Source organism: Bison bison, unplaced genomic scaffold, assembly GCF_000754665.1.
Source record: "Bison bison bison isolate TAMUID 2011002044 unplaced genomic scaffold, Bison_UMD1.0 scf7180017864160, whole genome shotgun sequence".
In the NCBI taxonomy this organism is placed as follows: domain Eukaryota; kingdom Metazoa; phylum Chordata; class Mammalia; order Artiodactyla; family Bovidae; genus Bison; species Bison bison.
In genome coordinates, this window is record NW_011494732.1 from 6292170 (window position 1) to 6304297 (window position 12128).

The 12128-nt window shown below is 40.6% G+C and overlaps 1 protein-coding gene across 9 annotated transcripts in view; it reads left to right on the forward strand.

Moving 5' to 3' along the window:
• Positions 1 to 12128, forward strand: part of CLIP1 (CAP-GLY domain containing linker protein 1) — a 118005-nt gene that overhangs the window by 100894 nt on the left and 4983 nt on the right. For all 9 annotated transcript variants that reach the window (XM_010841319.1, XM_010841322.1, XM_010841326.1 and 6 more), the window contains 4 exons: positions 4745 to 4797; positions 11189 to 11306; positions 11386 to 11536; positions 12031 to 12080. In XM_010841319.1, the coding sequence (XP_010839621.1) occupies positions 4745 to 4797; positions 11189 to 11306; positions 11386 to 11536; positions 12031 to 12080 (372 nt within the window). The remainder of the gene's footprint in view (positions 1 to 4744; positions 4798 to 11188; positions 11307 to 11385; positions 11537 to 12030; positions 12081 to 12128) is intronic.

Sequence of the window (12128 nt, forward strand, 5' to 3'; positions counted from 1 at the left end):
TGAAACTCCAGTACTTTGGCCACCTCATGCGAAGAGTTGACTCATTGGAAAAGACTCTGATGCTGGGAGGGATTGGGGGCAAGAGGAGAAGGGGACGACAGAGGATGAGATGGCTGGATGGCATCACTGACTCGATGGACGTGAGTCTGAGTGAACTCCAGGAATTGGTGATGGACAGGGAGCCCTGGCGTGCTGCGATTCATGGGGTCGCATAGAGTCAGTTGGACACGACTGAGCGACTGATCTGATCTGATCTGATCTAAAGGTTTTTAAAAAACATTTGTTTATTTATTTGGCTACACTGGGTCTTAGTTGCAGCACGAAGAATCTTTAGTTAAGGAATGCAAACTCTTAGTTGCGGCATGTGAGATCTAGTTCCCTGACCATGGATTGAACCCTGGCCCCTGTATTGGGATCCCGGAGTTTTAGCTACTGGACTACCAGGGAAGTCCCTCCAGGAAAATTTTTATTCAAGTAGCTTTTTGGGTTTTTTTGTTTGTTTGTTTGTTTTTTGAATCCTGAAAATTTATTATTTGGGAGAATTTCAGATATTGATCCTTTGTTTTAGAGCTTGTGATACTAATCAGAAAATACACATTTTGAAATGAAATTCAAAAGAAAAGAATAATTACATATAAGGCAAATTACAAAGTAGTTCGACTGGACCTGCAGAAGCAGAAGTGTGTGTCTTGATTCTGAACTTCAGCACATCCTTCACGTCACACAAGCTAGTATTTTCTTAAATGACAACATTTAAAACAAATTACTCACCATGTTTATCACATTATAGAACAGTTTTGTGGACAGATGAACTCTTTGAGGTTTTCTGATCCAGTGTTCCCTTCAATCGTGATCATTTGTATACTATTTTCCCTGCAACATTGTATTCTTAATAGTTTTCTGTAAAATAACCCTTCCTTTTATTTAACCTTTTATTACAAACAAGTTCAGTGATACTCCCAGATATCCAACTCCAAAGGCAATCAGCTCTTGGTCATTCTTTTTTTGGTAAAGTTTTTTTTATGATTTTTAAATTTAAAGAAATTGTAAAAATCTTTATTGAATCTTCGTTACAATATTGGCGTCTGTTTTATGTTTTGGTTTTTTGGTCTTGAGGCATGTGGGATCTTAATTCCCTGACCAGGGATAGAACCGATGCCCCCTACATTGGAAGGTGAAGTCTTAACCAATGAACCACCAGGAAAGTCCCTGTTGGTCACTCTTGTTTCAGTTTTACTCTCATTGACCTTCTACTCTTTCATGGATTAATTTGAAGTAAATCCTAGACATACTATCATTTTATCTGTGAACAACTTAATACCTCTAAAAAATAAAATTATTCATTTCTTTTAAATTGTAATGTTATTTTACAATTAGAAATAATTGGACATGAGTTTGAGCAAGCTCCAGGAGTTGGTGATGGACAGGGAGGCCTGGCGTGCTACAGTCCATGGGGTCGCAAAGAGTCAGACACGACTGAGCTACTGAACTGAACTGTTTGTAACATGAAACAATACAAATACATACCATTTCAAAGTTACCATTCCTCCTATTGTTGTTTCATTGAGGCAACATTATAAATGGTTGAGTGTTTCTTTCCATAGTGCTCTTCATTTGTGTAACAGTCTCTCTCTATATAATAATAGTTTTTGTTTTTTACAAAACCTATATTGTATATATTACTCAAATTTGCCTGTTGTTGTTCAGTCGCTAAGTCGTCTCCTCTTTGTGACCCCATGGCACACCGGGCTTCCCTGTCCTTTATCTCCTGGAGTTTGCTCAAATTCATGGCCATTGAGTCAGTGATGCCATCCAATCATCTCATCCTCTGTTGCCCCCTTCTCCTCCTGCCCTCAATCTTTCCCAGCATCAGGGTCTTTTCCAGTGAGTCGGCTCTTTGCATCAGGTGGCCAAAGTATTGGAGCTTCAGCATCATTCCCACTGATGAATATTCAGGGTTGATTTCCTTTAGGATTGACTGGTTTGATCTTGCAGTCCAAGGGACTCTCAAGAGTCTTCTCCAGCACCACAGTTCGAAAGCATCAATTCTTCAGGCTCAGCCTTCTTTATGGTCCAACTCTCACATCCATACATGACTGCTGGAAAAACCATAGCTTTGACTATATGGACCTTTGTCAGCAAAGTAATGTCTCTGATTTTTAATGTACTGTCTAGGTTTGCCTCCCCCCACCCAAAGTTATATTTATTAAGATAAAATATACAAATTCACCTTTCATAGATACATGGTTCAGTGAGTTTGACATATATATACAGTCATATAATATACCCTTACAATCAAGATTTTCTTCTCCCCAAGAAGTTCTCTCATATTCTTTTTATAGTCAGTCACTTCCCAATTCCTAAACACCATTTCTCTCTTCTATGGTGCTATAGTTTTGCCTCTCTTTTGGGTTGGCAAAGAAGTTCATTTGTGTTATCAACCCGGTTCAGTCCCTGGTTGGGGAACTAAAATCCTGCAAGCTGATTGGTGCAGCCAAAAAACAAAAGTCAGGGTCACAAAAGACAAGGAAAGAATGAGGAACCAGCTGGACTAAAGGAATATGATTACTAAATGAAACTTGTTATCCTGGATTCGATCCTGGACCAGAAGAAGGAAAAAAAGAAAAAATACCCACCATTTCCGATGAAGAATTGGTACAGAACTTCCCTCGTGGTCCAGTGGTTAAGAATCCCCCCCTCCAATACAGGGAACAGGGGTTTGATTCCCTGGTCTGGGATGATCTCACATGCCGAGGAGCAACTAAGCCTGTACACCACAACTACTGAGCCCACGAGCCCACGAGCCCGTCCTCTGAACCTAGAGAAGCCACTGCAGTGAGAAACCCACATACCACGACAAAGAACTGCGATAAGAACCATTGTGATTTTCTTTAGGATTGACTGGTTTAATCTCCTTGCTGTCCAAGGGACTCTCAAGAGTCTTCTCCAGCACTGCCTTCACTATCTCCTGGAGTTTGCTCAAATTCATGGCCATTGAGTTTAATAATGCCAGCCAACCTGCCACAACTAGAGAAAGCCCACATGGCAACGATGACCCAGCGCAGCCAAAAAATAAATAAGAGGCAGTACAATAAGTACCCTAAATTTCTGTTTCATGGAAATTCAGGCACAAGAACTTCATCCTCCAAGAAACAGGGAGAATCTCTGCATGCTGTTCTTTATTGATTGCTTGTATTTTCTCTGCTGTGAATTACCTGCCATGTCACTTATGTATTTGTTAATTTTTTTTGTTCAGTCCCTGGCTGCGGAACTAAAATCCTGCAAGCTGATTGGTGCAGCTTTGTTAATTTGTTAATTTTTTTCTTGTGTTTCAGTTTTTATAACTATAAAACAGTCTTCATTGTTTTAAAAATAAATACAAACCACATACAAGGATGCAGAGAGAATGAGAGCCCCTCTTATCTCCATATCCCACTCTCCAGATGTTCTTCTCCCTCTCTCATTTCATTTTTTAAAGTTTGCCTCCCACTCTTTTTCCTTCCTTTTACTCTTTAAAAATTTCTAAATATTTCCGTGAAGTGAATTACTCATGCAGCAGAAGGATTTATCTTAATGGACTAGGAAAGGAACGTCTATAGTGGGAAAAAAACCTGTATGTTAACCTCTGTAGATTTCTTGATAGACTCATGTTCAAAACATACATGTTTCTATTGAAGAATTTTTAAAGTATAAAGACCTTTATAGCAAAGCACATACATAACTGACACGTAATCAGAAATAAGACCACAACTACTTACTGTGAGTAGCAGCTTAAATTCTAGGAACCTAGAATCTTAAATTCTAGAATCCATAAATTCTTAAATAAATGAAAACCATTACAGAGTCTTTGCTGTTATCCTTTGATTAAAAAACAAACAAAAAAAAAGGACTTCCCTGGTGACCCAGTGGTAAAGAATCTGCCCTGCAATGCAGGGGACCTGGGTTTAATCCCTGATCTGGGAAGATTCCACATGCTGTGGGGCAAGTAAGCCCATGGCCACAAGACCCAGTACAGCCAAAAAAGAAATGATTTTTTTAACTGTAAGAGTTTGTTCACCTTTTTGTGTTATTAACAGTGTGACTGTATTTGGCTAAACTCTGTGGTATAGTTTGGGACTAGAGGTGTGTCTTCCCTCACAAGATTGACTAGCTGAATCTTTTGTTTTTTCATCCTTCATAGAAGAACAAAACGTTAGAACTAATGGGCCACTGGAAATTCTTTTGTAACTTTATTTTATAGGTGAGAAAGAAATGAGTGGAATATAATAGGTCTAAGATGACGCCCTTGTAGAATAAATTACCGATTCTTAGCCCTACCCAAGTTGGTGACATTTGCCTTCTATTATTTCAGGAAAGGAACCAGAATGCTAATAGTGAAGCTTCCCCTCATGCATCTAACAAGTGAAGGAAACATTTATTGAATGTTTAAGATATGGCATGTACATGGTGTTGTTTAATACTTCAGCTCTCAGGTGCCTGAGGAAGAGGTCATACGTGATTTGTAAATTAGTAACTGTGGGACTTCCCTGGTGGCCCAGTGGTTGAGACTCCACCCTTCGAATGCAAGGGGGACGGGTTCAGTCCATATGGTGATGTACACTTGGTCTTTTCTCACTGCCTCTCAGGAAAGCCAGTTGCTTTAGCTTCACTGGAGCGTGGGAATGTGACCTGCAGGATGAGAAATCAGCCTCTCTGAGGGCTTGTTATGAACTGAACTTTTTTTTCTGTGTGTGTTTTTTTCCAGCTGGAAGAAGAGAGATCGGTGCTCAATAATCAGTTGTTAGAAATGAAAAAGAGGTAGGCTTTTCTTTTTGTGTATATTATTTTGTGTGTGTGTGCGCGTGCGTGTTTAATAAGGAAAATGTTGGAACATGCTGTGTGAAGTGACTTGTAGAAAACATACGACCTTCTTATACTCAGAAAATTGCATCATGTTAGTTTGGTACTTATAATAGACAAATTTGGAAAGTTTCAGTATGAATTACTAACAGAAGATTTTTGATTTTAAGTCATGTTCAGTTGCATTTATTCAGAAGTATCCTAAAGTCAGATTGTCTCATATTACATACTGCTGTACCTCCTAGTTTCAGTAACTAAAAATACTGCCGTTTTACCTAGAGTAATTGATCTGCATATAAGTACTGATTTCAGTTACATAAAAAGTTTAATTTTTTCACAATAATGGGAAGCACCATTTTAAACATTTCTATTTATTTTCTGAAAAAGAGCTTTGTTATTTGTTATTCTTTGATGATAATCAAATGCTATTCAAATGGAAGTTGCCAGGACTTTTGAGTAAGGATAAATGGGCCCCCAGGAATAATCAGCCTGATGCTTATGCTTTCTGATGGTCTCTGTCTGCTCTTTTACAATGTGCAGTTTGTGTTTAGAGAAACTCTCTGCTTTACTCTGCATGCCAAGCAGGTTTAGCGTGCATTGTTGCTAAGACCCACAGCCTGTACAGCGGTTTGCTGTAGAGTACATCACAAGAGTGATGTGCTTTTCTGTCTTATTAAATGTGAAAAGAAAAATAAACCTTTAGAAATAGTACAATCAAGAATTCCTGGGGCTTCCCTGACAGTCCAGTGATTACAACTCCTCGCTTCCGCTGCAGGGGGCACGAGTTCGAATTCCACGTGGTGCTTGTGCAGCACGGCCAAAAATAGAGAAATAAGTTTTTTGAAAAGAATTCCTGTATACCTCAATTTAAAAAACATAAGAAAATAAAATAGGGAAGAAAAATTCCTTCACAGTCTTGCAGAGCACCTTATTCTCGATTGTCAGGGCAGAGGAAGCTTCCCATACTGACCGCTGACACAGGTGTTTACACTGACAGTCTTCCTCCTGCCAGCATGGCAGTTGCTGCAGGACCTAGGGCCTTATTTAGCCCACAAAGAGATTCGGGTTCCATAAGCTACATTCTAAAGGAAATTAGGCCTCAGTCCAGGGGTGCCTTCCTCCTTTTTTTTTTTAAGACATCCTTAAACTCTTCCTTCTTGAAAGTTTCACATCAGATGGCATATGTGTTCCACGACCGCCACACCCCTGGTCCAGCCAGGTGTCCACCAAGTGCCCCTCGTGAGCTGTGGTGACTGGCCTGCTATGACTCCCCCTGGGGCCTGGGTACAAGCACGGCTCTGCCCATGGGGGCCTTGGGATATTTAATTTTATATGAAAAAGGCTTTGTTTCTTTAAAAAGAACCCTGTATATGCAGTTATCAAGGGCATGTGAAAACATGATAGCACTTACTCCTGAAGCATTCTGGTAAGGGGATGTATAAAAATCAGCAGATGTGAGTACTGATGGAATTGATCCCTTTGCATTTATGTAGCACTTGTAATTCACAGATTTCTCATATCTCTAAACAAACCACTGAAATGTATATTGGGGCTTGCACTTAAAAATGATGAAATCCAAACCCCCAAACTTGGGCAACTTGGCTAAGAACTCAGATGCAGGCACAAGACCCAGGACTTCAAATCTTTTTACACGGGGTCTTTTCTCACTGTACATTTAATGTTTGTTTATTTTTACTTTTTAATATTTTTTAAAAAGAAAGATGAGAGGCTTTGTTACTCTTTTCCTTGTGACTTTGACTAAATCACATGCCTCTCCAAGTGTGATTAGACATGGGACTTTTTTTTCCCGGCTTTAGAAGATAGAACAAATTTGGATACTTGTCTGTCCCTCTCTCATTTCATTCTGCTCCCGTGTTAGGTCCTGGGTATGTTTAAGAGAATCTCTCTTGAAAATTATTCTTTTAATTGAAAAATGCAGATAAAGATAATTTTTTCTGGGAGTGAAAAAATTTTAAACATGGTTTCTTATATTTAGAGCTTTGGTGGGGGAGGGGTTCAAATTGTTAATTAACCCTTATGGAAAATTAGGTCTATTTGAGAAGTCTGGATGCAAATATATTTTAGCTAATTTGGGGGGACCATGAATGCATTCTGAAAGTCAGTTTTGTAAAGGATTTGTATGTAGATCTAGGTGTGTGACAGTTAAGTACAGGTAGCATAGAGTACTAAAAAAAATTTGGATACTTCCTTAATTTAAAAGTCTGGAGTGACTTCTCTGGCAGTCCTGTGGTTAGATCTTCGTCTTCCAGTGTAGAGGGTGGGCGTTCTGTCCCTTGTTGGAGAGCTAAGATCCCACTCATATGCCTTGTGGTCAAAAAACCAAAACATTCAAAAAAAAAAAAAAAAAAGCAATATTGTAGAAAGCTCAATAAAGACTTTAAATATGGTCCACAAAAAAAAAAAAAAAAAAAAAAAAAACTGGAAAAAAAATCTGGAAAGTACTTAAAAATCACAAAAGATATTTGAAATGTGGTTGTTCAAGCAAGAACTGAGATCTTAGTCAACATACATAGCCAAGAAAGAATATAATTGCTTCATTCAGACTATATTGTTCATTATTTTGAAGTGCAGTACTTACTCCTGACATGGGGTGAAACAAAGTACTTATTAAGACATACTTAATAAGTTAAGACTTATTAACCCAAAAAACTGTGGGCTTTTTGCTATCTAATGTTGAATCGCAGGCAACATGCAGTGAAATTTTTTCTCTTAGCCTGAAAATGTAATCATTTCTTTGGAAAACCAGACTCCGAGTTAGGCAGACCTCTTTCAAAGCAGTTTCCAAGGCCTCCAGTAGATGAAGCAGAGCTAACCTCAACTTGCTTTACCTAACAGAAGGAGAGAAACACGTTCCTCTGGCCAGAAAGCCTGTGGCAGATTCGGGAACCAGTTTGGCTTCCCTCCCTTCTGGAGGCTTTTTGATGTCAGAGAAGGGAGCCCAGAGCCAAAATCTTAGATGCGGACTATAGAGTCGGGATTAATTCTGCGGGCGACCCCCGCAAGATTTCCGTCAGGAAGGAAGACTGGCCGGCGGCCCGCCTGCCAGTTCTGAAGAGGTCACTGCCCCTCCAGCTCGCTCAGCTCACTGTGGGTTGCTAAGTGTCTGACTGTCTCGAGCTTGCGCTACTTACCAATGCTCATCTCACCCCCTCTCTTTTCCCTTTCCTACACTTGCTTCCTTTGCTCTATCTGTGTGTCTTTAATGGTAAGACTAAAGAAAGTCTATCCACGTTATAATAAATAAATTTCATATATTTTTTAGTAAACCAAGTTGTCATATATATTTTTTGGCTGCCTTTGTCCCTCTGTGTCTTGCTTTTGTTTTGAAAAATATCCTCAGCAGTACACACACACACATACACATACACGCACATATCTTTTTTATCTCTCTATATACAGCACAGAACTTCAGTGCAAATTTAGTTCTCCTTGCTGTATTTGCAGTTCTCTTCATGTTCCTAATATTTGGTTCTTGTTATCTTGCGTTTTTAAAGCTTGCCCCGTAACACTTTAAGGTATTTCCTTCATTACCGGAATTTATTTCTTATGTAAGTGGTAAGGAAAGAATCTGGGTTATACGTTCTCTTGGGGGAAAGATTTCTGGCCCCTGAAGCCCTTCTTTCATGTTGTTTATCTTCCCTCCTTGATATTTTTAGTAAGGCCAAGTCACTCGAGCCAGAGTGGCCTTAAAGTAACACAGGCCCTCTTGTCAATGTGATGTGTGACTCGGGTGTCAGTAATATTGGCAGAACTAGTTTAGACCATCTTGGTTTGGGCTCAGGAATTGCCTGAGATGCTGACAGTGAAGACCTGTCACCAAGAGGAGCTGCCAAGGTCTATTTGTCCCTTCAGAATTTGGTATACAAATCACAAGTCAGATCCCTTTCTTAACCACCCACCTTTTGATGAGTTTTGTCCAAAAAATAACGGTTTGCTATCTTCTTAGAAGGCAGCCTCACTTAGAGGCCATTTGTATGTGGAGATAAGCAAAGACACCTGTGCCTTTTTCTTCTGCCAGCTGATGGCGTCCTTATCCTCCCTAACACAAAGATTTAGAAGAATCTAAATCTGCTAATACCCCAACCCTGGTATTTCTCAGTAAAAATATTTAAAATCACATTGTTCAAATTTGAGTTGAATTTACAAGTGAATCTCTTGAAATTGTTTGCTTTGAAATAATTCCTTTATTATTTTACAAAGAAGCAGAAAGTAAAAATGGCCAAATCATGGAAATACAAGCTCTTACTTTTAATGGCCTTATTAACTTTACCTAATGTGCTGTATATAGCAAGAAATTGAAATAGATTTTACAATAGAATGAACTACCAAATATCCTTTAATAGAAACATAAGGAGCAGAAGATTTATTGAATCTTCAGATAAAAATAGATACTTACTTTCCAGATAGAAAAAGATGCCTATACATTGCTTTCATTTAAATCTTTGGGGTTCTTTTGTTTTTTGTTTCACGTAAGCACGATCCTCTTTCCTAGTGAGGTGTCATGCAGTTAGTAATTTAACATCACCAAGTGTTCGTATAACACTTGGGTGTTGAATTCAAGACATTTTCTGTAAGTCTCAGATTCTTTTCTTACTACTTATTCTGGGGTATAAGTGTAAGCCACACACTGAGATAAATACAACACTTATATTTTCCATCTTTGTATAGAACTTCAATTTACCATAAACCATGAGAATTCTGTAATTCGTGTGCCGGATATCTTGGGTCTCACTAACCAGACATACATTCTGCCATTTCTAACCTGGGCCTCAGTTTCTGATCCCTCCTGTCAGTTCTAAGACAGACCAAACCACTACGCGCTCCATGTTCACCCAGCTCCTCCCAACAGAACCGGGAGCGATTTTTCTCTTTGCACCGTGAACTCTCAATGATGATTATCCACGTGAAGGCAGTGCCTTAGGTTGTAAGACCCGAGGGCTAGCTAGGAAATTTTCCCCCAGTAATGTTTTTCCCCCAATATTTTTGTGATACGAGGTCTTTTTTCCTCTGTTTCACACCGCATGTAATTTAAAAAAAAAAAAAACATTTCAAAATTTGAGGTTTCCAGGAGCCGCAAATACAGTACAGAGAGTCCTGCGTTCCCTTCTCTCGTCTTCCCCTCACATGCCCATCTTAGCACCCCTGGTCCTTTGATCCAAACCGAGAGAGTAACATGGGTCCAGACCTCTTAGCCAAACTCTAGACGTTGTTAAGACTCCCCCAGTTTTTCCACACCATGTCCTTTTTCCTCTCCCAGGGCCCATCTAGGACACCCCATCACCTTTAGTTGTCACATCTCCTTAGTCTCCTCCAACCTGTGACACCCCCTCAGCCTTTCCTTGGCTTTCGTGACACTGGCACTTTTGAATTTTCACCACAAAAATGTAAATAAAAGCACACATGTTTATAATCACACAGTAGCTTCCTGCCCTTTGGGGTCGTCTCTGTTGTGTCCCTCCTTCCCTGTCTTCCTTTCATCTCTCCCTTTCTTTTCTCACTCCCCTGACTCCAAGAAACATCTTCCTCTCCTGGAAAGCCTGGTGCCCCTCCCTGTGCTGACAACCAGATGCTGGGTCGGCCTGAGAACAGACTCCCCGAGCACTGACCTGCTCCCTCCAGGTGTCCCCCCAGCTTCCATTCTGCAGCTGGAAATCCATCTTCATGTTTCTGTCCTAGCCTTTTTTTGTAATTTACCTTTCATTTCTATGAGCAAGCAAAAGTCGTCTTCAGAGTCTTTATGGATGAAAAGTAATGATCCTTCAGTTTGAATAGTGGTCATAATCTCTACTACTGTTTTGGCCCATAAGATCTCCAAAACACACTCTGGGAACTTGCTCAAAGTTACTGAAATTAGTGAGAACCAATCGATACTTCCAGCATAAAACTGCTCTGCATGATGTCTGTATAATCGCTTTGCATGTGTGTATTTTAATTGTTGTTATTGCCTGGTAAGAAATAGCAGAATTCATCTGGGAGGGGGGTTAGATTTTTTTGTTTTTAATAATTCTTTGCGGGGTGCAACAGTCTTGTTTTTTTTAATTCGTCTTCCGAAGTTATTAACTTGTTTCTTTAAATTCAAACGGATACAATGATATGCAGATTCTGGTATATCTCTGCATAGGTAAACTTTTTCTCCCCTCACAGTAAGTAAAACTTCAAGTAAAATTTCGCCAGCATAATAGCCTTAAACCCCCTGTAAAACTTCCCTGTGATACTTTCTCCCCTTACATTAAGCTAAAGTTAATTGAGTGTTTTTCTCCCATCCTTGTACACTGACCACCCTCTCGGTTGATTTCTGGAATTTTTTTTGAACTCTTTGGTCTTTTAGAGAATCCAAGTTAATAAAAGACGCAGATGAAGAAAAAGCTTCCTTGCAGAAATCCATCAGTATCACTAGTGCCTTACTCACAGAAAAGGATGCCGAGCTGGAAAAACTGAGAAATGAGGTAGGGTACCCTCCTCAGGGAGCCTTCCCGCGCCTGTCCGTGCCCGGAACCCGAGCCTAAGCCAGCCCATGTATTTCAGGTCACGGCGCTCAGGGGAGAGAACGCGTCCGCCAAGTCCTTGCATTCAGTTGTTCAGTCTCTAGAGTCTGATAAGGTGAAGCTTGAGCTCAAGGTAAAGAACTTGGAGCTTCAACTCAAAGAAAACAAGAGGCAGCTCAGCAGCTCCTCAGGTAACGTGACCACCGCCGCCTCCGGAGAGGAGCTCTTCCCGGGGTAGAGCTGCCCTTGGAAGGAGGCACCTGCGCCGCCCTCCGAGGGGGGCCCCCCCTGGCCTGGGCTCTCCCGCGCTTTCATCCAGGGAGACCCCACTCAAAGGGGGCGTGGCTGCCTCTCCGCACTTCCGGACCTTCCCGCGGTCCTGAGCTGCAGAAATTTATATAACGCTGCCATGTCGGGGGCGACCGTGGGTTCTGAAAGTGCACTGCCGGGAGGAGAACATGATAGGCCACCCACCAGCAGTGGGCCAGCCCAAGGGAGCGCCGCCGTGCCTTAGGGGGCCAGATACGGGACCGGAACTCCAGACGTGCTCAGAGGCGCCTGTGGGGATTCCACACCAGAATGAGTTTTTCCCACTGGCCCTTTCGTTGTAAGAACAAGGAAACAAGATGGGATGGCAATTTTTTAAAATATCCCCCCTCCACTTTTTTTTTTTTTTTAACATAAGGTAATACTGATACTCAGGCAGAAGAGGATGAAAGAGCCCAGGAGAGTCAGGTAATATGCCTTCCTTTTGCTTTGCTTACTTGTTTTCTTTTTTTTTTA